Source organism: Mobula hypostoma, chromosome 2, assembly GCF_963921235.1.
Source record: "Mobula hypostoma chromosome 2, sMobHyp1.1, whole genome shotgun sequence".
NCBI classification, from domain to species: Eukaryota; Metazoa; Chordata; class Chondrichthyes; order Myliobatiformes; family Myliobatidae; genus Mobula; species Mobula hypostoma.
In genome coordinates this window covers 121,693,680-121,721,541 of record NC_086098.1, presented here as the reverse complement: position 1 = coordinate 121,721,541, position 27,862 = coordinate 121,693,680, and the positions used below count along the sequence as shown (strand labels likewise).

The window sequence follows — 27,862 nt, the reverse complement described above, 5'->3', positions numbered from 1 at the left end:
GACTCCAAAATCTCATCTCCTTAATAATCGACTCCAACATGTATACAACCACTGAGGTTAGGTTAATTGGCCTATAATTTCCTTTCTTCTGCCTCCCTCCATTCCTGAAGAGTGGAGTGACGTGCAATTTTCCAGTCATCTGGGATCTACCGATTCTTGGAAGTTCATTACTGATGCCTCCACAATCTCTTCAGTCACCTCTTTCAGAACTGGGATGTACACTATATGGTCCCAATGACTTGCCTACCTGCTGATCTTTCAGCTTCCCAAGCACCTTCTCCCTGGTAATTGCAACTTTAATCATTTCTTCCCCCTGACATTCTCAAACTTCTGGCACACTGCTAGTGTCTTCCACAGTGAACCCTGATGCAAAATATTTATTCACACAGTCCACCATTTCCTTGTCCCCTGTTACTACCTCCCCAGCAATGTTTTCCAGCGGTCCAATGTCTACTTTCACCTCTTCTTCAAATTTACTTTGAATTTTGAGCTTTGAAACAATAAACAAGGGCAGAATAGAGCTTCATCTTGATGTTTCTTACAGTTTATCAGCAGCTAATCTGAAGCACAAAGTTCTGAGTAAGGGTCTTCGAAGTGAAACATTGTCATTGTCTCTCTCTCCACTGATGCCATCTGATCTTTGGAGTGTTTCCAGCACTTTTTTTTTTCAGATTTTCCGCACTTGCATTTTTTTTAGGCACAAAAAACACCCTTGGAACGTTTCTCATCTACTTACTCAGGGAATGTGAACACAATGGCACTACCAGCATTTATTGTTCATCCTTCATTGCCCCTGAACTCAAGGTTATTAAGAGTTAATACTCTGGAATTGCATATCCTTGGGTGTACTGGTTGTTAACAGAAACAATGCATTTCACTGTGTTTCAAAGTACGCATGATAAAATAAACTTGAATCTTAAACTCTGTAGCCCAGACCAGATAAGGACAACTAATCTCTTTCTCCAGAGAACATGTTTGATGGTCACTTTGAATGATCCTTAATGACTCAGTTGTCATGACAAGATTTAAATTCTGCCAATTCCAGGTGCTAGAATTCCAATAACAAAATAGTGCTGGAAACAGTCAGTAGATCAGGCAGCATCTGCCAAGAGAGAAGCAGAGTCCATATTTTGTGTTGATAACTGGGACTTGACCACTATGCTGCCACATGACTCTGTTCCAGGCTGGTTGGCAGTGACGGGTGCATACATAACTTGTGAGAGCATCCCCTATGGGAGAGGAGGCGCAAACAGGAGATACTTTCTGTCCCAGTTTATGCACTCATGTCAATCTCTTTTCAAGAGCTGCAACTATTGACAAGGGAGGAAATTATACATGAGGAGTTTTAGATCGAGATGAGGTTAGTTGTCTTCCAGTACTTCGTTGCTGTATGTTACTTGGTGCTTGCATTCAGCTCTGCTATTGATTCCTGGGCACTCTGCTGTATGTAAAGTCCCATATTCAGATGTCTGGAGGGGGAGATGCTTCCTCTCATAAAATTCCACCTCCTCCATTTCTGTGATCTCTTCTCCATCTTCATCTTCTTTCTGGAAGTAGAGAACAGTTACTTTGGGGGTAGGGAGAAGCGTTTTCAACCCTTTTCCATGCCTCTGCTCTCCTTCCAGACCTACCCTAACAAGGGAGTCCAAAACCAGGAATACCATTCCCAAGTTAAAGGGCCAGTGGTTCAGGACGGAGATGGGGAGGATATCTTCATCCAGGTTGGTGAATCTTTCCAGAAAGACTGTGGAGACTCAGTCACAAAGTACATTTAAGTCAAAGATTGATAGTGGTTTGGATATTAAGAAAAAAATGTTGCTCATGTGAAACAATCATGAACAAGGGAAAACCTGACAGATGCTGGAAATCCCAGCAACACACACAAAGCGCTGGAGGAACTCAGCAGGTCAGGCAGCATCTGTGGAAAAGAGTACAGTCAACATCTCAGGCCGAAACATCAACCGTTTACTCTTTTCCATAGATGCTACCTGGCCTGCCGAGTTCCTCCAGCATTTTGCGTGTGTCTCTTGCTCACATGAAAGATCAGCCATGACCTTATTGAAGGGTGGAACACATTCAAGGGACTGAATGGCCTGTGTTTGTTTCTAGTTAGACTCACAAAGTTATGCAACACAGAGACAGGCTTTGGCTGAGTAAAATCTCTCTCTGAGCTAGTCCCATTTGTTTGCATTTGGCTGAAGTCTCTCTGGGCCTTTACTATCCATGTACCTGTCCAAGTGTCTGTCATAATTGTACACACCTCAACAGCTTCCTTTCGCAACTCATTACAAATACAAGCCACAGAAAATGTTGCCGCTCAGATCCCTTCTAAATCTTCCCCTGCTAACATTAAATCATGCTTGCTTGTTGTAGACTCCCCTACCCAGAGAAAAAGACTGTAACAATCCATCTTGTAAATGTACCTCATGATTTTAAATTTCTGAGAGATCACCCCTCAGCCTCCTACACTCCAGGGAAGAAGTCTCAGCCCATCTAGCTTTTCCTTGTAGCTCAAACCCCCCAATCCCAGTAATGTACTTATATGTCCTCCTTCCCTCTCCTCCTTTGTTCCTGTACCTGGCTCTTCTCCAACCTCCCTGCCAGAGTTCCCTCGGTCTTGCGGTTTCTATTTACCCATCACTGCTGACTGAGGACAACGTATATCTGTGCTAGTTCTTGCCTTTGTCGACAAAATAGTCATTGTTCTTCAAAAGTAATTCATTGTATTGATGCATCATGTTAAACTGTCATTAAACTGCCAGGTATCAGCATGAAAAGTTTATCAAAAGCCTTTTGATTACTTTTAAAATAACAATGCTGGTGTCATTTTAAACCAAATTACCAATTGGTTATTTTATCAATGTTTATTATATTTATCTTATTATTATTAGTTTGGATGTAGGTGGCACAGTGGTTGAATTCTGAATTAATAATCTAGAGGCCATAAAGAGCCCAAACACAAGAAAATCTGCAGATGCTGGAAATTCAAGCAACACACATCGAAGTTGCTGGTGAACGCAGCAGGCCAGGCAGCATCTCTAGGAAGAGGTACAGTTGACGTTTCGGGCCGAGACCCTTCGTCAGGACTAACTGAAAGAAAAGCTAGTAAGAGATTTGAAAGTGGGAGGGGGAGGGGGAGATCCAAAATGATAGGAGAAGACAGGAGGGGGAGGGATGGAGCCAAGAGCTGGACAGGTGATTGGCAAAGGGGATATGAGAGGATCATGGGACAGGAGGCCCAGGGAGAAAGAAAAGGGGGAGGGGGAGAAAACCCAGAGGATGGGCAAGGGGTATATAGTGAGAGGGACAGAGGGAGAAAAAGGAGAGAGAGAAAAAGAATGTAAGGGGCTTCCTTTCCTCCACCATCAACTCTGCTCTCAAACGCATCTCCCCCATTTCACGCACATCTGCTCTCACTCCATCCTCCCACCACCCCACTAGGAATAGGGTTCCCCTTGTCCTCACTTACCACCCCACCAGCCTCTAGGTCCAACATATTATTCTCCATAACTTCCGCCACCTCCAATGGGATCCCACCACTAAGCACATCTTTCCCTTCCCACCCCGCTTTCCGCAGGGATCGCTCCCTACGCGGCTCCCTTGTCCATTCGTCCCCCCGATCCCTCCCCACCAATCTCCCTCCTGGCACTTATCCTTGTAAGCGGAACAAGTGCGACATATGCCCTTAAACTTCCTCCCTTACCACCATTCAGGGCCCCAGACAGTACTTCCAGGTGAGGCAACACTTCACCTGTGAGTTGGCTGGGGTGATATACTGCGTCCGGTGCTCCCGATGTGGCCGTCTATATATTGGCAAGACCCGACGCAGACTGGGAGATCAGTTCGTTGAACACCTACACTCTGTCCGCCAGAGAAAGCAGGATCTCCCAGCGGCCACACATTTTAATTCCACGTCCCATTCCCATTCTGATATGTCTATCCACGGCCTCCTCTACTGTAAAGATGAAGCCACACTCAGGTTGGAGGAACAACACCTTATATTCTGTCTGGGCAGCCTCCAACCTGATGGCATGAACATTGACTTCTCAAACTTCCGCTAATGCCCCACCTCCCCCTCGTACCCCATCTGTTATTTATTTATATACACACATTCTTTTTCTCTCTCTCCTTTTTCTCCCTCTGTCCCTCTCTCTATACCCCTTGCCCATCCTCTGGGTTTTCCCCCCTCCCCCTTTTCTTTCTCCCTGGGTCTCCTGTCCCATGATCCTCTCGTATCCCCTTTGCCAATCACCTGTCCAGCTCTTGGCTCCATCCCTCCCCCTCCTGTCTTCTCCTATCATTTTGGATCTCCCTCTTCCCCCTCCCACTTTCAAATCTCTTACTAGCTCTTCTTTCAGTTAGTCCTGACGAAGGGTCTCGGCCCAAAACGTAGACTGTACCTCTTCCTAGAGATGCTGCCTGGCCTGCTGCATTCACCAGCAACTTTGATGTGTATTGCCATAAACAGCCTCAGTTCAAATCCCACCACCAGCTGTGAAATTTAAATTCAATCTAGAACTTGGAGCAATAACTAATCATAATACTAATTATCACAAAACCATCTTAAAGTTGATGATGTTGCACAAATGGAGTGAATGTACAATGTCTGCCGATGGCTGGGAATTCAAGAACTAGAGTGCTTAGGTTTAAAGTGAAAGGGGAAAGATTTAATAGTAACCTGTGGGGTAACCCAAAGAGTCAAGTGGTTAGCATATGGATTGAGCTGCCAGGGGAAGTAGTTGAGATAGGAACATTAACAGCATTTAAAAGTTACTTGGACAAGTACATGAATCAGAATGTTTAGAGAGATTTAGGCCAAACACGGGCAAGTGGAACGAGCTTAGATGAGCATGCTGTTTGGCATGAAGCAGCCGAGCTAAAGGGGCTGTCTCTCTGCTGCGTGACCAACTCTGATCATTCCTTCCTCTTTACTTGGTCAGGTCTACGTGTGACCTCAGATCTACCTGATATAGTCGACTCTTAAGTGCCCTCTGAAATGTCTTAAGAAGCCATTTCTCAAAGGGGCAACTAGGGTTGGGTAAAAATGCTGGCCTAGTCAACAATGCCCAGGTCCACAATACATAAATAGTACTGTAATTTATTTAAAATCTGTTAATAATTTATGTGCAAACTCATCTAATAGTACCCTGAAAAATAATAACTAATTAGTAACTAAATTAAAACTACTATCATTATTAGTTAATAGCTATTGATTGTATATCAGATATCATTGTATACTGATTGCTAAGTATGTGAATATATATTGCTTGGAGCAGAGGATATAGGGTTCTGGAGGGCAAAGGGGAGAACCTGATGTAATTATATAAAATGGTGAGTGGCACAGGTAGAATAGACAGCAGCAAACATTTCCACATAGCAGCAGTGTTTTACAGCAGAAGGCGTAAGTATAGGATTAGGTTAGAAATAGTTAAGAGTGGATTTACTGATGAACTTCTTCCACCAGAAGATGTTTGGAATCTGAAATGTATTGCCTAAAGGATGGTGGAGGCAGAGATTCTCACAACATTTGAAAAGGATCTGAATGGACACTTGAACTCCCATTGTGTAGTAGACCATGGACCAAGAGGAATTAGTATAGATACATACTTGAGGGTCAACAGCAATATGATGGGCCAAAGGGCCTCTTTCTGTGCTGACTGACTTTGTTATTCTTAAATGATCTACTATATAATATATATACAATGTATATAATTATCATATCAAGTGGCCTGTTGATCACCCATAGGAAATTATTATGATGTGTATATTGGTATGAAATAGTTGTTGGATAACCTGATGGTCCATATACACAAATATCTGCTGCGTTCCATGGATAACCTGATAATTGCACCTCGTCTACATAATATACAATGCAACATATATTTTATAGAGTTCAAATGTGTAGACCTGGTCTTGAACACTGAGGAATTCATCCACAGCATACTGGTACTTGGCTGTCGTCAGTCCAAAGAAGTCAGCCAGTTTCTCTCCAAGAAAGTCACAGGCTAGGAGAAAAGAAGCAACAAAATGTCACATTATTGTGTCAACACCTCCTCACTGTAAGCTAAAGTAAGACACAGGTAATGAAAATCCTGAATTCAATTCCTGATCTCTGCAGAATTAGCTCATGGTTTGCTTTAACGCTGTGTGATTTCAGTGGTCTTCCACGCTAAGTAGTATTCAGTGCACTGTGTGGGGGGAGTAGACACAGTTTGCAAGGATCAGGCTCCCGCAAAGATCATGTTATAGTGGCTGAAGTGCATGGTATACAGGTGTCCCCCGCTGTTTGAATGTTCGCTTTACAATACCTCACTGTTACGAAAGACCTACGTTAGTACCATGTTTTCGCTTTCAGAAGGTGTTTTCACTGTTACGAAGAAAGGCAGCGCGCGATAAAAGGCAAAGCGCTCCCCAAGCAGCCGCTCTGCCCCGGATTCGGAACAGCATTGCTTAAACACGTTGCATTGAGCAGACGTTAGCAAGATGAGTTCTAAGGTGTCGGAAAAGCCTGAAAGAGTAAGGGTGTCACACTTAACATAAAACTAGATATAATTAAGCGTTTCGATCGTGGTGAACGAAGCAAGGACAAAGTGAGTTTGGCTTGTGGAAGTTGACGAAGATGATGTTGAAGAGGTTTTGGCATCCCATGACCAAGAACTGATGGATGAACAGCTGATGCAATTGGAAGAGGAAAGGATAACAATCGAAACCAAATGCAGAAAGTGAAACAACTGCATGAGATTTTCGCTGCAATGATAAAGTACGACTTTAATTTTGAAAGGGTACGTAGGTTTAGGGGATATTTGCAGGATGGTTTGAGTGCTTACAAACAACTGTATGATAGAAAAATGCGCGAGGCTCAGCAGTCAAGCAAGCCTTCCACATCAGCCACAGCAGACGACGAACCTCGACCTTCGACATCGAGGCGGGCAGTCATAGGAGAAGATGAGCTGCCTGCCCTGATTGACGATGAGATGACACCCCCGTGTCCCACCACCCCAACCCCCGGGCCCCGGACAGATACTGTACCGATTTGTGAAGAACGCAGCGGTAGCTGGGAGGCACACAGCACATCTTTAAGAAAAAAGCCGAAATAAACATGCTAATTAATTAGGTGCCGCCTAGCACATAATTGTCGGCCCAGATCTGAGGTGATGCAATCGGCAATCACCTCTGACCTGCACCGACATTTACATGCCGGGTAGCACCTAATTAATTAGCATGTTTATTTCGGCTTTTTTCTTAACGATGTGCTGTGTGCCTCCCGGCTACCGCTGCGTTTTTCGCGGCAATGTATCGGGTCGGCGGCCCGGAGGGTGGGGGCCACTGCACCATCCAGCCTGCGATGACTCAGCCTAACACACCATCATCAGTGTGCTCGGCGCTGTTTTCCCAATTCCGGTAAGTGATACTACACTGTACATACATTATTTCTACTTTATATAGGCTGTGTATTTTTACGTGTTATTTGGTGGATTTGGCAGCTTCATAGTTTAAAGGTTACCGGAGAGCACGTTTATGCCAACAGCGCTTGCGTGAGATTTTCGCTACGGAGATCTGTGCAGGCAATCGTTGTAGAGAAGTATTTCTACTTTATATAGGCTGTGTATTTATCATATCATTCCTGCTTTTACTATATGTTACTGTTATTTTAGGTTTTATGTGTTATATGGCATGATTTGGTAGGTTATTTTTGGGTCTGTGAACGCTCACGAAATTTTCCCATATAAATAAATGGTAATTGCTTCTTCGCTTCATGACATTTTGGGCTTACAAACCGTTACATAGGAACGCTGTACCTTCGGATGGCGGGGAAACCTGTACACTTATACTGATTACACTTTCTCTGGCAACATGGAAGCAGAGACAGGGCCTGTTGCAAGAAAACTGACAATGATGGAGGTCTCTGAACTTTGAGGTCAATTCTGTCTCTCTCTTCACAAATGCTGAATATTTCCAGCATTTTCAATTTTCAGTTAATACTAGAGAACAATTATTCTGGAGAAAACTCCATTGCTACTGTCTCATCAAGCTGCCAGATATGTTAGACTGTAAAAACAGAAAATGCTGGAAAATGTCAGCAAGTCAGGCAGTACCTGTGGAAGCTGAAACAATTAACCTTTCAGAGCCAGGGCCCTTTATCAGAACAGCGAGAGAGAGAAAAATTATTTTAGGTAGCGGTGAAATGGAGAGCGGCGATGGGTCAGTTTCTGACAGGATGACCTAATGTGGCAGTTAAAGGAACAGTTACCATCAGATTAACGTCCTTTGTGTATTTGTTGTTGGTGTTCTGTGGGCTGTGTGATGTTGTACAGTCTGTGTCGTGTTCTGCAGTCTCAGACCAGCTCCTTACCACAGTGCAATACTCACTGAATAAGGATCTTCTGGCAAAGTGTACCATCCAGAACCACAGGAAGTGCCTCCAGGGCAGTGTAGACTGTAGACCATTAGAGCAGAAAATATTACACGTCAAATTCTTCAACAGATCAATCCCTCCAACAAGCCTGCATAATCTCAGTGTAGCTCCCCAACCCGACCTCTGCAATCTCCCAGTCCAAAATGTTTATCAGAATAACCACATTACACTCTGCTTTGTCAGAGTTCTCTTACTACAAGTGAGTTACAGAATGAGCTGAATCTCTCTCCCCACACATCCACTCTCTTCCCACACCCATCCCTCTCCCCACACATCCAACTCTCTCCCCACACACCCATCCCTCTCCCCACACACCCAACTCTCTTCCCACACATCCACTCTCTCCCCACACACCCAACTCTCTCCCCACAAACCCATCTGTCTCCCCACACACCCAACTCTCTCCCCACACCCATCCCTCTCCCCACACACCCGACTCTCTCCCCACACATCCACTCTCTCCCCACACACCCATCCTTCTCCTCTACACACCCATCCCTCTCCCCACACACCCACTCTCTCCCCACACCCATCCCTCTCCCCACACATCCAACTCTCTCCCCACACCCATCCCTCTCCCCACACATCCACTCTCTCCCCACACACTCAACTCTCTCCCCACAAACCCATCTGTCTCCCCACACACCCAACTCTCTCCCCACACACCCATCCCTCTCCCCACACACCCAACTCTCTTCCCACACATCCACTCTCTCCCCACACACCCAACTCTCTCCCCACAAACCCATCTGTCTCCCCACACACCCAACTCTCTCCCCACACCCATCCCTCTCCCCACACACCCGACTCTCTCCCCACACATCCACTCTCTCCCCACACACCCATCCTTCTCCTCTACACACCCATCCCTCTCCCCACACACCCACTCTCTCCCCACACCCATCCCTCTCCCCACACATCCAACTCTCTCCCCACACCCATCCCTCTCCCCACACATCCACTCTCTCCCCACACACCCATCCCTCTCCCCACAAACCCATCTGTCTCCCCACACACCCAACTCTCTCCCCACACCCATCCCTCTCCCCACACACCCGACTCTCTCCCCACACATCCACTCTCTCCCCACACACCCATCCTTCTCCTCTACACACCCATCCCTCTCCCCACACACCCACTCTCTCCCCACACCCATCCCTCTCCCCACACATCCAACTCTCTCCCCACACACCCATCCCTCTCCCCACACATCCAACTCTCTCCCCACACACCCATCCCTCTCCCCACACACCCATCCCTCTCCCACACACACCCAACCCACTCACCCACACACCCATCCCTCTCCCCACACACCCATCCCTCCCCCACACACACTCAACCCACTCACCCACACACCCATCTCTCTCCCAAACACACCCATCCCACTCTTCCCCATGCACCCAGCCCTCTCCCCCATACCATACAGGTTTTCTAGGAAGTCAGTCAGATGTGGGGAGAGTGAAGTGGAATGTGCCGGGAGCTGCTGTGTTGTGTGGGGAGACGGTGGGGTACGTGGGGAGATGGTGGGGCGTGCAGAGAGGGTGTTGCATATGTCGGGAGCTAGTGGGTGAGTGGGGAGTGGTTGCGATTCATGGAGAGGGTGTGGGAATGTGGAAGGAGGGTCAGGGATGTGCTGGGAACCAGTGAGACCTAGGGAGACACAACGCGCTGAGTGGGAAGGTTGGACTGATGGTCAATTCGCTGAGCAGTAACGCCCGACGCCCTGGGCACTCACCGGGTCAATTCGCTGAGCAGTAACGCCCGACGCCCTGGGCACTCACCGGGTCAATTCGCTGAGCAGTAACGCCCGACGCCCTGGGCACTCACCGGGTCAATTCGCTGAGCAGTAACGCCCGACGCCCTGGGCACTCACCGGGTCAATTCGCTGAGCAGTAACGCCCGACGCCCTGGGCACTCACCGGGTCAATTCGCTGAGCAGTAACGCCCGACGCCCTGGGCACTCACCGGGTCAATTCGCTGAGCAGTAACGCCCGACGCCCTGGGCACTCACCGGGTCAATTCGCTGAGCAGTAACGCCCGACGCCCTGGGCACTCACCGGGTCAATTCGCTGAGCAGTAACGCCCGACGCCCTGGGCACTCACAGGGTCAATTCGCTGAGCAGTAACGCCCGACGCCCTGGGCACTCACCGGGTCAATTCGCTGAGCAGTAACGCCCGACGCCCTGGGCACTCACCGGGTCAATTCGCTGAGCAGTAACGCCCGACGCCCTGGGCACTCACAGGGTCAATTCGCTGAGCAGTAACGCCCGACGCCCTGGGCACTCACCGGGTCAATTCGCTGAGCAGTAACGCCCGACGCCCTGGGCACTCACCGGGTCAATTCGCTGAGCAGTAACGCCCGACGCCCTGGGCACTCACCGGGTCAATTCGCTGAGCAGTAACGCCCGACGCCCTGGGCACTCACCGGGTCAATTCGCTGAGCAGTAACGCCCGACGCCCTGGGCACTCACCGGGTCAATTCGCTGAGCAGTAACGCCCGACGCCCTGGGCACTCACCGGGTCAATTCGCTGAGCAGTAACGCCCGACGCCCTGGGCACTCACCGGGTCAATTCGCTGAGCAGTAACGCCCGACGCCCTGGGCACTCACCGGGTCAATTCGCTGAGCAGTAACGCCCGACGCCCTGGGCACTCACAGGGTCAATTCGCTGAGCAGTAACGCCCGACGCCCTGGGCACTCACCGGGTCAATTCGCTGAGCAGTAACGCCCGACGCCCTGGGCACTCACCGGGTCAATTCGCTGAGCAGTAACGCCCGACGCCCTGGGCACTCACCGGGTCAATTCGCTGAGCAGTAACGCCCGACGCCCTGGGCACTCACCGGGTCAATTCGCTGAGCAGTAACGCCCGACGCCCTGGGCACTCACCGGGTCAATTCGCTGAGCAGTAACGCCCGACGCCCTGGGCACTCACCGGGTCAATTCGCTGAGCAGTAACGCCCGACGCCCTGGGCACTCACCGGGTCAATTCGCTGAGCAGTAACGCCCGACGCCCTGAGCACTCACCGGGTCAATTCGCTGAGCAGTAACGCCCGACGCCCTGGGCACTCACCGGGTCAATTCGCTGAGCAGTAACGCCCGACGCCCTGGGCACTCACAGGGTCAATTCGCTGAGCAGTAACGCCCGACGCCCTGGGCACTCACCGGGTCAATTCGCTGAGCAGTAACGCCCGACACCCTGGGCACTCACCGGGTCAATTCGCTGAGCAGTAACGCCCGACGCCCTGGGCACTCACCGGGTCAATTCGCTGAGCAGTAATGCCCGACGCCCTGGGCACTCACAGGGTCAATTCGCTGAGCAGTAACGCCCGACGCCCTGGGCACTCACCGGGTCAATTCGCTGCACCAGCTGCTCCTGCTCCTCTTCCAGCTCCTCCTCACTGCTGCTCTCAACCATCATCTCTCCGCTGGCAAAGTGAATGACTCTTCCCGGCTTCCTGTTGCCTGCCTCCACCTCATGGGAAAGGTCTCCCTCTGCCTGACAAATCAAGGATTGGATAGTTTGTTCCTGTACACAGCCACCATTCTCTAAGGGTGAAATGTGGGTATTGGTAGGGGTTTGGGGTACAGTGTGTCTGTGCCTGAGGCAGAACCCCGGCTCTCTCAATGCACAGGATCAACATCAGGGCAGGGCAGAGCAGGCAGCTTCTGGGCAGAATCCCACTCTCAGAAACGCTCCTGCTGCTTTACTGACGGCCTGCTGACAATTACTCCTGAGGTTACCATCTGCATCAGTGAACAGGAAATGCCAACCTGAATCAGCACAGGAACAGACTCTTACCCCATTCTGTCTGTGCCAGCCATTGTACCAACCAAAGCTGACCCCATTTGCCAGCATTTCACCCATCACTATGCATTTCCTGGTGTTTCAAGTACCTAACAAGGTATTTCAGAATTCTAACAGTCTCCATCTCCAGAGTCCCCTTAGGCAATTCATGTATCCTAGAATCCAACGACCCTTTGGTTGAAAGGGCTGCCCATCAGATGCTCTCTAAATCTCTCACCAGGAAAGACTGCAGGGAAGGAGAGGAGGAAAAGGTGGAAGAGCACTATGGGGAGGAGGAACAGGGGAAGGAATAAAGTTCATGGTTTATTATTGTCATATGTACTGAGATAGAATGGAAAGCTTAGTTTTGTGTGCCATTCATACAAATCCTTTCAAAATATAAGCAGATTGAGGTAATGCATAAAGAAAAGCAGTAATGGGATGCAGAATATAGCGTTACAGTTACAGGGAAAGTGCAGCACGGACAGGCAATACAGAGACAGAGCAGATTTAGAAATCAAAAGTTCATCTTCAACATGCAAGAGGTCCATTAAAGAGTCTTATAACTGTGGGAAAGAATCAGTCCTTGGGCCTGGTGTTTTCAAGCTTTTGTGTTTTCTGCCTGTGGAAGGATGACGAAGAGAGAATGTGTGGGAAGGAGGACCGAGGGAAGCTGTGGGTCCATGTACATAACCCTCTGTTGTGGGGTAAAGCACCAGAATCCTGGATTCAAACTGGAGAGTCAGGGATGTTCCATCGTACAGGAATGCAACAGAACACTGCCGCCCCACTAACCTTGGCTGATTCTGCCCCAGGCTTCGGCTCTGGCAGTTCCACATGGGCCTCAATTCCTTTCACAGATGTATCCACCTCCCATAAAACACGCCCAGTGATCCGGCCTCAGCAGTTCATCAGCCTGTGGAGAAGTGAGCCGGTACAAAATACCACTGACCTCTAACGGAGAAGGGCATCCTCTTCAGGTCACCTCATGTTCAGAGGGTGTGACAGCTGCAGAGAAGCTGGAACGGTTTTACTGGAATGGTGCAGGGGTGAGATTCAGTCTGAGATTACTGGGGATGAAAGTTCAGTTCTGGGGTTACTGGAGTGGGAGATTTGAGTTCTGTTGTTAGTCTAGATGGGTTGTTCAGTTCTGGAGTTACTGGGATGGGGGTTGAACTTAAGAAGGAGGCCTGTTCCCCCTAGGGTGGAGAAAAAGTGAGGTATTTAATGGAGGTGGGTGGGATCAAGGATAAACTGTGGGAAGTGGCCTCTATTTGTGGAGTGTTAGAGAAAGGATTCAAGGGGCATGTGAGGGAAAATTTCTTCCCATAGAGACTCGTTCTGTGCTGAAAGTCCTTGTTTGAGAGGGTGCTTGTAGTTCAACCCAAACCGCAGCTGGCCACTATGTGACATGCATACATAATGTTAGGGTTAGGATGCAGGTGAGGTAATCCTCCCTCCTGAAATCCTGCTGGTTCAGAGAGGCTAGGCAGAGTGTTGAGTGTGGTGGGAGTGTCAATAGCAGTGTAATACATCCCCAGCAGCGATGCCCACACTGGGTCTCTCACCTCAGCTGAGGGTGGGTGAGATGTCCTCAAAAACAGAGGATCATGAGAGGAGTTCAGGGAGACATGCAACATGCCTAATTTAGTGCCTGACCACACGAGACCTTTAACCTTAAGGAGCTGGCTTACTCCACAATGGAGGTGGCAGGGACCATAAAGGGCTAAAATACCTTTTAAAAAAAAATCAGCCAGTTTGCAGCAGCTTGGACAAATTTACTGGAAGATCCCTGATCAACTGGGATAAAGACCATAAGATCATAAGACAAAGAAGCAGAAGTCGGCCATTCGGCCCATCGAGTCTACTCCGCCATTTTATTATGAGCTGATCCATTCTCCCATTTAGTCCCACTCCCCCGCCTTCTCACCATAACCTTTGATGCCCTGGAAGTCCGGTAGGAAGAATCCTAATCCCCAGGACAAACTCTGGTTGGAAGGTCCCATCCTTATCAGCTGGGGTAGCCTCTCATTGGAAGAATGCACTAGGGACACAGAGAAGGAGATATGGTGAGCTCCTGATGTTGTGTGATTGTCCTGCTGAGGTGGACTTGGGAAGATCTGCCCCTTGAATGCTGGAGATCTCCAGTCCTTTGTATCTGCCTACATATGACTCTAGACTCACAGTGAAGTGTCCGATTACTATAGCCTGGCAAGCTGCTCAGTTTGGCGTAGTAGGTAAACAAGGATGTGGAATGAATTCTAGAAGAGTAATGTCCTGTAAGTAAACGAGGAACAAAAATAGATGCAAGAGAGAATGTGGAACAATACACTGAACTCAGGTGGCACCTGTGGAGGGAAATGGACAGTTTATGTTTCGGGTCAGGTCACTTCATCTGGGCTGAGTGATAGAGGGGAGGTAGCCAGTATAAAGAGGTGAGGGGAAGGGTTACATAAAGAGCTGGGAGTGATCGGTGGATCTAAGTGAAGAAGGGTGATAAGCAAATGGGAAAGGGGAGAATAACAGTGAAACCTGATCAACAGGTTCAGGCAGAGAAATGTGATCTCCACATAACTTAAGAGGGTTTCACGATAGTACAGAAGAGAGCTGCCTGCTTACACACAGAAAGTACAGGTACAGCAAGTGAAGGCACGTGACTGGTAACAATCATTTTCATAATGGGCAACACACGGAGATACTCAGCAGGTCAGGCAGCATCTATGGGGATGGGGGGAATGAATTGTTTATCTTTTGGGTTGGAATTCTCATTAGGTTTTCAACCCTAATGCAGAATTTCAGCCCGATACATCAGCAACCCCTTTCCCCCCACAGATTCTGCTCGACCCACTGAATCCCCCCCAGCAGATTGTTTGTTGGTCGAGATTCCAGCATCTGCATTCCCTTGTGTTTATATTATCATCGGAGGGTCTGAGTGTAAAACAAAGGAAATCTGGGTCAACTGTGCATGACTTCAGTAAATCCGTACTATCAGCCGTTCGGATCCCTGTACCCAACAAAAAGCATTATACTGGGCTTGTGGGCTTCAGAGCAGAGGTTTGCTGGGCAGATCTCTGGTATGAGTTAGCCATCCTGGGTAAGAACGGCTGCTGACTAGAGCTTAGAGGGATAGATTTCTTTGAACTATTTAAAGTTGTTGGTTGGTCAAGAGGTTTTCTTTTACTTAGACTGGACAAATCTAGAACTAGGATACATGGTTTCAGGATTAGATCTGAGATGAGAAGAAACGTCTTAACTTCAAGGTTGGTGAATCTGGAAATTTTACTCAGGCATTTCAGTATCCAAGGATAAGGTCACAAATTATTGGATCAAGGGAATTGAGGGATATAGGGATCAGCCAGGAATGTGGAGTTGAAGTAAGGCTAATCCATGATCTTACTGAACCATGATTTAGTAGCTTGACATGTGAGCCAAAACCTTGGAAGATGATGCCTGATAAGACAGGAGCTTGACTGTTGTCAAAAAAGTGATCTTTACAGAGAGCAAAAGTCTGCAGATGCCAGTAATCCAAAACAAAAGTGGAAACGCTCAAATTAGGCAGCATCTGTATAGAGTCTGATTACCTGTCATTAGAACATTCACTAAAATCTAAAGAAAGGAAGCCAGGGTATAGAATTTTAACAGCAGGAAGGTTGGGGTTCAATTATATAAAACCATATCTGGGGTACAGTTCTGGTCACCACTCTATAGGAAAGACATGACTGCACTTGAGAGGGTGCAGATTCATCAGTTTGTTGCCTGGGATACAGCGTTTCAGTTATGGGGAGAGACTGGAGAGATTGGGTTTTACTGAAACAGGAGAGCTGAAGTGGGTCTTGATAGAGGTGCGCAAATTTACTAGAGGCACAGAAAGAGTAGGAAACCCTGACCCCGTAGCAGGTGTAAGTGACCAGAGAACATTGACTTAAAATAAGGAGACAAAATTTTATTCCCTTTCAATCAGAGTGTGTTTAGGATCTGGCAGAATTGCCTGACGGGGTGGTGCAGGCAGAGACTCATTTAAAAAGTACTTGAACAAACACATGATTTATTAAGAAATAAAAGGTGAAGGGCCAAGTGCTAATAAATGGGATGGGTATTTGAAAGTCAGTAAAGAGATGGTGGGCCATATGGCCTTTTCTGTGCTGCGTGACTCTATTGCCTAATATGCTGCACTTGAACCAAAGAGCAGTGAAATCAATGTTCTTTAATTGAATCAGAAGATGTTCTATACTAGGAACTTAGTTCATCAGACAGCATCCGTGGAGAGTGAAGTAAACTGTGGTCTACAATGCTGAGGGTATTCAACCTAAAATGATGACTCTATTCTCTCTCCACGGATGCTGTCTGACCTGCCAACATTCTTTGTTGTTATTTTAAGTTGTTGCTTGCTGGTCTGTCATGTAGCTACAGGAACAGGTCAGAAGCCGATGACAGTAAGGTGTTAACCATGTCATTCCCAACTGTTATGTTCTGTAACTCCAAAAAAATTAATCAAAAATTTAAAAAACACAGGAGCCTGGGATAACTTGCCTATCTAGATCTTTCTTTGAGTGAGGTGCTCACATACGATGTGGTGATGTGATGACGTTTGCCATTCACATACTTCTTATCTGTAACCCACAATGAATTATGTAAACAAAGAAAGAATGCTTAATCAAACAATATATTTGTAATATTACTCAAATGTTACAGAAATTTTAACCACTCCTCCCTGCTTAGCTATAAACCTCAACTCAATATAGAATACATCTCAACTATAGGCATGGACAGAGTGGATGTGGCAAAGTTGTTTCCCATGATGGGGGAGTCTAGTACGAGAGGGCATGACTTCAGGATTGAAGGGCGCCCTTTCAGAACAGAAATGCGAAGAAATTTTTTTAGTCAGAGGGTGGTGAATCTATGGAATTTGTTGCCACGGGCAGCAGTGGAGGCCAAGTCATTGGGTGTATTTAAGGCAGAGATTGATAGGTATCTGAGTAGCCAGGGCATCAAAGGTTATGGTGAGAAGGCAGGGCAGTGGGACTAAATAGGATAAAATGGATCAGCTCACGATAAAATGGCGGAGCAGACTCGATGGGCCGAATGGCCTACTTCTGCTCCTTTGTCTTATGGTCTTATATACACAGTATACATAAATAGAACTACTATCTAGACATCCACAGCATAGTAAGTTTTAAATTGTCCCATTCAGGCCTAAAGATATAATTGCTGAGGAGGATTTCTTACTCTGTGGGACAAAGTCTTTCCTGACTGGGGTGGTGGGGGGGGGGGTCACTCTGCTTGTCAGACGAGACTTGTGGCTGTGAAACAATCTTATGTTCTGGGGCCTCTACCATGGTGTTTGTAAGAGTTGACTCTGGGTCTGCAGGAAGTAGTTCTGAGAGTTCTGGACACCTTCCTTTTCTAACAATTGACTCTGCTCTCCACAACTGATCAATGTGTGATCTCCAGACCATATCGGATGCAGTCTCCATTGTATGGGACAGCGGTCCAGTTCTGTCCTTAATCTTTCCGAGTACCCACTTTTGATCACCTCTATAGTGCCTCGCCAGGACTGTTTGTCCAGGTGTGAAACTTTGAACCTCCTTGTTCGAGGAGCCTTCAATTTGTCTCAGCTGTTTGCCCTGCAGACTCCTTCTGAGACTGGGTTTGAGGAGATCCAAACGTGAGCGCAAGGGACAATCCAGGAACAGTGTGGCTGGTGAGCTGTTGGCCGTGGAGCGTGTGCATTGTGATACACAAGGAGGAAATTGGTGAGCTTCTGGTTCAGTGTCAGTACAGTGTGTTCTGCTGACATTGCTCATAGTGTGGTCTTTCGACCCTGGACAACCCTTTCCATCAAGCTATTTGTAGCTGGGCCGTATGGCGCAGATGTGGTATGTCTTATTCCATTCATTTTCAGGAATGACTGTAACTGTTCCACAACAAACTGTGGTCCATTGTCAATCAGAAGAGGATTCTCAACAGTGTGTGAGGCTGTATTGGAGGTTATTGGGAACACTTTTGGCCAATCCATAGCTGCATCCATTACTACCAAGAGATTTGTGCCCATGAAATGAAATGAATCCTCTGCCAGGACACTGTAGGCCATTCCCAGGGATGGAGAGTTGCTGTTCTCAGCATCTTCAGAATGTGTTGGCATCCTGAACAGTGCATGGCAATCTGCTCGATCTACTGATCTATCTCATACCATAAGGCAAAGTATCAAGCCAACGCTTTCATTTTGACTACGTCTAGATAACGGGCATGTAGCTCCTCGAACACATTAGCCCTCAGCTTTGATGGTACAACAACTCTCAATCCCCACACAAGGCAGCCTCCTTCAAGGGCAAGTTCATATTGGCACTGGTAAAAATGGGAGAAATGGAATTCCTCCTGCACATTCCAGCCATTTTAGGTGGCAATGTAGACATGAGACAGCATGGGGTCTTTTCTGGTTTTCCCTTGATTCATCTCTACCATAATAGGAAGATTTTCAATTTGTCTTAGAGAGAATGTGTAATTGTGTCCTCCAAGAAACAGATCCAATCTCTGCAATTGTGCTATTTGTGGAACACCCTGATGTGGATTGAAAATGGGCACTAGTGATTGATGATCAGTAATGAGGGTAAACTCTCTCCCATACAGGTATTAGTTGAAATGTTTTACACGCCAAACTAGACCCAAGGCCTTCCTGTCAATCTGTGAGTAATTCTTCTCTGCAGTGGTAAGGGAAAGGCTATGGGGTGTTCACTTCCATCACTCATAACATGTAAAATAACTGCCCCTATACCATAAGGTGAGGTATCACAGGCAAACTTCACTGGACCACGTGGATCAGTACAGTGTCTGACGTCACCATTTCCTTTGCCTTTTGGAAAGCCACCTCACACTGCTTTGTTCATTGCCATTTCTTCCCGATCTGTAGTAATGAGTTCAAGGGGTGGAGCACAGTAGCCAGATTTGGTAGTACCTGTTGTAATAATGGACATATCCTAAAAAGGATTGGAACTGAGACATATGCTTTAGCCTTGGGTCACCCACCACTGCCCGAATTTTCTCAGCATATTTGTGTAACCTTTGTGCATTAATAGTGTGACCACAGTAAGCGATGTTTGGTTTAAAGCATTCACACTTACTGCATCGTGCTCTGAGCCCTTAATCTGCTGCTCTTTTGGACACAATCTTGAGATGTTTGAGTGTTCCTAGTCATCTTCATTGGTAGCAATGATGTTATCCAGGTAACATTGAGTGCCTGGGCAGCCTTGCAACACCTGGCCTATAGCTTTCTGCCAAAGTGCAGGTGCAGATGACACTTCAAACTAAGGCTATTATAGTGATAAAGCCCTTTGTGAGTGTTTATGTTGAGAAACACATCGCACTCTTCTTCCATCTCCATCTGTATGTAGGCCTCAGCTAAGTTCTCTTCGCTGACGTGCTTTCCTCCAGAAAGGTTTGCAAAGATATTCTCTATCCTGAGCAGAGGGTATTGATCTACTTTCAGTACTGGGTTGATGGTGACCTTAATATCACCACAGATCCTATCAGACCCATCCTTCTTGGCTACTGAGACCACTGGTGTTGCCTATGGGCCTCATTTAACCTTGGAAAGAATTCTTTCAGCCTCCATGCAATCTAGCTCACTGGCTACTTTATCACAGATGGTATAAGGAACCGGACCGGCTTTGGAAAGATTGGGTATGGCATTTTTATTTAACACAATTTTACCCTTGATATATTTGAGCTTTCCAATGCCAGCCTTGAACACTGCTGTGGCATCATTCAGTATATTTCTTAATTTGATTTCAGTTGACTCTATTGCATGGGATATGGTATGCAAATTGTGGATAGATCTCCAATCAAGTTGCATTTGTTTCAGCCAATCACAGCCTCAAAATACTGAGCATCTTGTTTTTACCAAATACAAGTCCAATATGGTTTGTTGGTTGTCGTATTTCACTGTCACAAACGTCATTCTCACAGGAGTAATCTTTTCTCCAGTATACCTTCTCAGTTGGATATCTGCAGGCTTCAGTTCACTATCTTTGAAATGCCATTCAAGCTCATTTTGTGTAATGACTGAAACAGCCGAGCCAGTGTCCAATTCCATTGTAATTAATTTGCTGTTCTCTTCTGGTGTAAGCCATATGGCTTGTCTATTGTTAGTTTTCACATTGTAAATCTTAAGGCTATGCAGTCCTGTGTAACTCTCATCATTTAGATTTTTCATCAACAGCATGCAGAATAGAGCTCTTTTAGAAACTGCAACTTGACTTTTTATCTTTTTCTCTTCCTGTGCAGTTCATTTATTTTTGTCTGCCTGACATGCTGTTTGTACGTGTGTTGCATTTTCCGAAAATTTCACCTTTAAGCCTGCATTGGTCAGCTGTAAGTAAGCCTCTGCCACAATGGTAACAACATGTGTTCAATCAGGCAGGTTTCTGTTTAGACATTGCAATTTTGTTCTTTCTCACTTTCATTAGTGACTGCAACTCAATGTGTCTCTGGCTGCTGTTTCCATTGAAACAGTGATTTCAACTGCTCTTTTAAATGTGAGTTGTGTTTCAGTTAGGAGCCATCTTTGAATATTTTCTTGTAAGGTTCCACAAACTAAACAATCTCTCAGTGCATCATTAAGCCCATCACTGAACTGCAAAGCTCAGACAATTTGTTCAATTTAGCCATGTAACCTGAATGGATTCCCCTTTGTTTGAATCCACTTATGAAACATAAAGCTTTCTGCAATCAACAATGATTTTGATTCTAAGTGTTCCTGCATTACATTCACAATATCAGCAAAGCTCATTTTGGCTGTTTTGGTTGAAGCAGTTAAACTTCTAAACAAAGTGCATGCTTTTCCACCTATTTCACTCATTAACATTGCCACTCACTTTTCATTTGTTTCAAAATACTGCTCAATTCATTCAGTATACATCATCCAGTTATCTATTGTGCAATGGAATGCATGTGTCTTTCCCATGTAACTTTTTTTTTATTATCACCGGATACTCACAGTTTCTAGGCCTCTCAACATATGAAAGGTTTCAATGAGATCCCTCACCCCACTTCATCCTTCTGAATTCCAGTGAGTACAGACCCAGAGCTATCAAACTTTCCTCGTATGATAACACTTTCATTCCCGGAAACATCCTTGTGAACCTCCTCTGAACCCTCCCCAATGCCAGCACATCTTTTCTTAGATAAAGAGAGCAAAACTGTTCACAATACTCAAGGTGAGGCCTCACCAGTGCCTTATAAAAAGCCTCAGCATCAAATCTCTGCTCTTACATTCTGGACCTCTCGAATTGAATGCTAACATTGCATTTGCCTTCCTCATCACCAACTCAACCTGCAAGTTAACCCTCAGGGAGTTCTGCACGTGGACTCCCAAGTCCCTCTGCATCTCAGATTTTTGGATTGTCTCCCATTTAGAAAATAGTCTGCACATTTATTTCTCCTACCAAAGTGCATGACCATGCATTTTCCAATATTGTATTTCATTTGCCAATTTTTTGTCCGTTCTCCTAATCTGGCCAATTCCTTCTGCAGCTTACCTGTTTCCGCAACACTACCTGCCCCTTCACGAATCTTTGTATCGTCTGCAAACGTGGCAACAAAGCCATCTATTCCATCATCTAAATCATTGATATACAATATAAAAAGAAGCAGTCCCAACACTGACACCTGTGGAACACCATGAGTCACTGGCTGCCAACCAGAAAAAGATCCTTTTATTCCTACTCGCTGCCTCCTGCCAGTCAGCCAATTCTCTAACTATGCCAGTAACTTTCCTGTAGCACCATGTGCTCTTAACTTGGTAAGCAGCTTCATGTATGGCACCTTGTCAAAGTCCTTCTGAAAGTCCAAATATACAACATCTACTACATTCCATTTATCTATCCTACATATAATGTCCTCAAAGAATTCCAACAGGTTTGTCAGACAAGATTTTCCCTTAAGGAAACCATGCTGACTTTGTCCTATCTTGTCCTGTGTCACCAAGTATACCATAACCTTATTCTTAGCAGTTGAGTTCAGCATCTTCCCAACCACTGAGGTCGGGCTAACTGGTCTATAATTTCCTTTCTGCTGCCTTCCCCCTTTCTTACAGAGTGGAGTGACATCTGCAATTTTCCAGTCCTCTGGCACCATGCCAGAGTCCAATGATTTTTGAAAGATCATTACTAATGACTCCACAATCTCTACTGCTACCTCTTTCAGAACCCTTGGGTACAGATCATCTTGTCTGGGGGACTTATGCACCTTTAGGTCTTTCAGTTTTTTGAGCACCTGCTCCCTTGTGATAGTAACTGCACTCACTTCTCTTCCCACACACCCTTCAACATCTGGCACACTGCTATAGTCTCCCACAGTAGAGACTAATGCAAAATACTCATTTAGTTCATCTGCCATCTCCTTGTCCCCCATTATTATTTCTCCAGCCTCATTTTCTAGTGGTCCTCTTTCTATTTTCATCTCTCTTTTACTTTTTAGATACTTGAAAAAGCTTTTTTCTATCCACCTTGATATTGTCTGCTAGCTTGTTTTCATATTTCATCTTTTCCCTCCAAATGACTCTTCTAGTTGTTCTCTGTAGGGTTTTAAAAGCTTCCCAATCCTCTATCATCTCGCTAATTTTTGCTTTGTTGTATGTCCTCTCTTTTGCTTTTACATTAGTGACTTCCCTTGTCAGCCATGATTGTACTATTTTGCCACTTGAGTATTTCTTCGTTTTTGGAATATATTTTCCTCATTTATCCCAGAAACTCAAGCCATTGCTGCTCTGCTGTCATCCCTGCCAGCATTTCCTTCCAAATTACTTTGGCCAACTAAGCTCCCTAATTGCCTCTGGTTCATTACATAACACCCAATCCAGTATGGCTGATCCCCAACAACAAGCTGCTCTAAAAAACCAACTCATAGGCATTCAACAAATTCATTCTCTTGAGATCCATTACCACCCTGGTTTTCCCAATCTACCTGCATATTAAGATCTCCCAAGACTATCATAACATTGCCCTTTTGACACACCTTTTCTATTTCCTGTTGTATTCTGTAGCCCACATCCTAGCTACTGTTTGGAAACCTGTATATAACTGCCATCAGGGTCCTTTTACCCTTGCATTTTCTCAATCTTGGACTTCCTGTCAGATTGCCGGCAGGTGGTAAGAGTGGGCTCCCTCACCTCTGCCCCTCTAACCCTCAACACAGGTGCCCCTCAGGGCTGTGTACAGTTTACTCTCTGTATACCCATGACTGTGTCGCCACCCACAGCTCCAATCTGCTAATTAAACTTGCTGATGACACTACACTGATTGGCCTAATCTCAAATAATAATGAGGCAGCCTGCAGAGAAGAAGTCATCACCCTGACACAGTGGTGTCTAGAAAACAACCTCTCCCTCAATGTCGCAAAAAAAGGAGCTGGTTGTGCACTACAGGAGGAATGGAGACAGATTAACCCCTATTGACGTCAATGAATCTGGGGTTGAGAGGGTGAACAGCTTTAAGTTCCTCGGCATAAACATCTCATGTGGTCTGTATGTACTGGCTGTGTGGTGAAAAAAGCACAACAGCGCCCTCTTTCACCTCAGACGGTTGAGGAAATTTGGTATGGGGCCCCAAATCCTAAGAAATTTCTACAGGGGCACAATTGAGAGCATCCTGACTGGCTGCATCACTGTCTGGTATGGGAACTGTACTTCCCTCAATCGCAGGACTCTGCAGAGAGTGGTGTGGACAGCCCAGCACATCTGTAGATGTGAATTTCCCACTATTCAGGACACTTACAAAGACAGGTGCTTAAAAAGGGCCAAAATGATTATTAGGGACGCGAATCACCCCAACCACAACTGTTCCAGCTGCTACCATCCGGGAAACGGTACCACAGCATAAAAGCCAGGACCAACAGGCTCCAGGACAGTTTCTTCCACCAGGCCATCAGACCAATTAATTCATGCTGATACAATTGTATTTCTATGTTATATTGACTGTCCTGTTGTATTATTATTTGTAATAATACTATTTATTACAAATTACTATAAATTGCACATTGTACATTTAGATGGAGATGTAACGTAAAGTTTTTACTCCTGTATATGAAGGATGTAAGTAATAAAGTCAATTCAACTAAACCCTCAAGGATTCAACATCTTCTGATCCTATGTCACATTTTTCTAATGATTTGATGCCATTCTTTACCAGCAGAGCCATGGCAACCCCTCTGCCTATCTTCCTATCCCTTTGATACAATGTGTAACCTTGGACATTCAGCTCCCGACTGTAACCATCCATCGGCCACGATTCAGTGATGGCCACAACATCATACCCGACAATCTGTAAAAGTGCAACAAGATCATCTACCTTATTTCACACTCTGTGCATTGAGATATAACACTTTTGAGTACTGTATTTGCTATCCTTTTTGACTCTGCATCTGTAATGCACTAATACTCACCCTACTGGCTGCAATTTTGTCCTGTCATCTGCCTGCCCTCCCTGACAGTCTGAATGCACACTGTACTTTTTTTTAACCATCTGTCATATCCTGGGTCCCTTCACTTCACTTCCCATCCCCCTGCAAAATTAATTTAAACCCTCCCCAACAGCTCTATCAAACCTATCTGTGAGAATATTGGTCTCCTTCAGGTTCAGGTGCAAACCATCCCTTTTGTACAGGTAATACCTATCCCAGAAGAGATCCCAATGATCCAAGAACCTGAAGCCCTGCTCCCTGCACCAGCTTCTCAGCCACGCATTTATCTGCCAAATCATTTTGTTTCTACCCTCACTGGTAGCACAGGTAGCAATCCAAAATTACTACCCTGGAGGTCTTGCTCCTCAGCTTTCTACCTAGCTCTCTAAATTCTGTCTTCAGGACTTTGCTTTTCCTTTCTATGTCATTTGTACCAAAATGTACCAAGACATCTAGCTGCTCCCGCTCCCCTCCAAGATGCTGTGTCCCTGATTCTGGCACCTGGGAGGCAACATACCATCCGGGTGTCCCGTTCACGCCCACAGGATCTCCCGTCCGTTCCTCTGACTATTGAATCACCTATCGCTACTGCTCCCCTCTTCTCCCTCTTTCCCTTCTGCACTACAGACCCATGCTCAGTGCCAGTAATCTGGTCTCCATGGCATTCCCCTGGGAGTTCTTTCCCCACAACAGTATCCAAAACAGTTAAACTATATCCAACAGTATCCAACAATAATCAAACTATATATTTCCAATATTACTCAAATATTACACTATGCCAACCCAAACCAAACTTCAACACTGCGCACAGTTCTGCTCCCCTTACCTGATAAAGGATAATAACAGCAATGGAGGTAGTCGAAAGAAGATTTACATGATTGGAGGGTTCAATGTATATTTATTATTGGTGGTGAGAAGAGGGCATGGCCTAGATGGTGGGGGTCTTTGATGATGGATGCTGCTTTCTTGCAGTGGCACTCCATGTAAATATACCCAATCATAGTGAGGGCTTTGCCTGTGAAGGACTTGGCTGTATCCACCAATTTCTGTAGCCCTTCAAGAAAGGCTGGATTGTTTGGGTCTGTATTCATTGGAGTTTAGAAGAATGAGGGGTGATCTTATTTAAAGTTGGAAAATCCTAAGGGTGTTTGAAGGGTTGATGTTGAGATGACTCTCATTAATGGAAGAGTCATGAACAAGGGGATAAAACTACAAAATAAAGCACTGGTCATTTAAAACTTAGGCTTTAAAATGTAGATTTTCCCCCACTGAAAGGGTAATGAATCTCAAGGGTGGTGAAGGCCAGATAATTGGATATATTTAAGGTAGAGATATATGAAAGATAAATATTTGAAAGATCAAGGATTTAAAGATAGAGGAAACTGGTGCAGAAGCATTAAAAATAGACATCAGAGACTGCAGCAGAGGAGTTGAGACCTTGGGCCAGCCAGGATCATATTGAATAGTGGGAAAGGCTTGAGGAGCTAAGTGGCCTAACTCCTGCGCCTATTACCTTGTGTTTTTGAGAACAATCTGGCTGTTCTATTCAATAGGATAGGGCTGCAATTAGAGGACAGGGTACATATATCTGTACAAAACAAAATCTATTTTGTGAATGTTGTTTGTGTGTTATTTGATGCTTCAACCTCTGACTCATTACTATGTGTGAAATTGACGAACAAATTCAATATCTAGTTTGTGTCACTCCTGCTGAGAGAGTTAAAGGTGAACTAAGGACTGGGACTTACCGAAGGCAATGAACAGAGAAATACAAAAAACCAATGCCCTTGAACCCCCCCTGGATTGGACAGTTTTATACTCCAGTGCCCTGACCAAGCTTCCTAAGTTCTTTTGGTTCAGGAATTGGAAATTTTGGAAAAAGTGAGATAGAAACTAGGAAATTTTAAAACCAGCACCATCAACAAGAATCTATAATTAAGGGCAGACTTGGAGAAATTAGTGGTGGTGTAAGCAACAGATTACTGGTCAATTGGTGTAGTTTATATGGACTTCCAAAGGGATTTTGAATTGAGTCATTCCAGTTGCATTTTCCTTTCTTCTCCGGTAATCTTCTCAATGCCATTCCCCTCCTCATATCGACTGTGTGCTTCTTCCAAATAATCCTTCAGCACCCTCCCTCCACCACCTCCAGTGTCACACAGTCTACCGCCCTACCTTTTGCTCTCTGAAATCTCTGGTTTCGTGTCCAAGTTCCCCCATTTCTCAGGAGGGAAATATCTGCTCCGTAGATTCTGCCCAGCCTGCTGTGGGCTTCCAGCATTTTTATCCGAGCATTCTGATAGGCTCAAAATGCGACTGTTGGAGAAAGTTGAAGCTCACGGTATTTCTAATCTAACAAGTAATTCGGCTCTGAGTACGGGTTGGGAAAAGGATTCCTCTGGGAAGTCAGCCACAGAGAACGTTGCACGAGGAGTACTCCGGCCCTATATGCTGAGAAGTCATAGGCATACAGTACGGAAAATCCCTTCGGCCCAACTGGTCTATGCTGATGCGGGTGTCTATCCCAGCTAGTCTGCGTTTGACCCAAATGCCCTTTAACTTTTCCTATTCACGTACCTGTCCCCATGCCTTTTTAGCATCATTTAAGTCAGTAGAACGTCAGAGAGGAGTTGGGGAAGAGGCGCAGGGACTGGATCCCGACCAGAGTAGGATCACGGACAGTGGGACAGTGTGGAGGAGGAAGACAGGCAGGATTGCTCCTCACCTCTGGACCTCAGAGCAGAGGGCTGAAGCATCCGCTCTCAGCCAGGACACTGGAGTACCACGCGGTAGACGCCAATCTACACCGCTCTTCGGTTAGCGAGCTCACATTGAGGTGCGGGACGTCCCATTGACAAAGGGTCCGGGACAGGCCATGGCGAGAGCTAACGTCTGATTGCGGAAAATTAAATAATCCCTCCCGTCCCCAGAGATAGTCTCCCACCTCTCGTCCTCTATCTCCAAGCTCCATTTTCTGCCCCTTCCTTCGGCGAGGAACTCCGAGAAGGCGGCAGCAATGCGGGAAGCACGTAGGAGGTAGGACCTGCGGGTTCCAACAGGACTTTTGTTCCGGCACCGCACCCTCCCCTTCAGGGTGAGGCTCCGGACCTCAGGATCCTGAGAAGGGCGGAGCCCGGAATCGGTGACAGGCTGTTAGGGCCCCGAGAGGCGAGACCCTCCGACAGCGCACAATGAGGACAGAGAAGGGGA

At 46.2% G+C, this 27,862-nt stretch overlaps 1 protein-coding gene across 1 annotated transcript; it reads right to left on the bottom strand.

The window, feature by feature from the left end:
* Positions 1-343: 343 nt before the first annotated feature.
* Positions 344-27,671, bottom strand: LOC134359361 (protein FAM177B). The gene is made up of 5 exons (XM_063072497.1): positions 27,597-27,671; positions 11,762-11,911; positions 8,371-8,437; positions 5,908-6,005; positions 344-1,547 (listed from the first exon to the last, which is right to left on the bottom strand). The coding sequence occupies exons 1-5, from the start codon at positions 27,621-27,623 to the stop codon at positions 1,362-1,364; spliced, it is 528 nt and encodes a 175-aa protein (XP_062928567.1). The 5' UTR covers positions 27,624-27,671; the 3' UTR covers positions 344-1,361.
* Between the last annotated feature and the right edge of the window lie 191 nt (positions 27,672-27,862).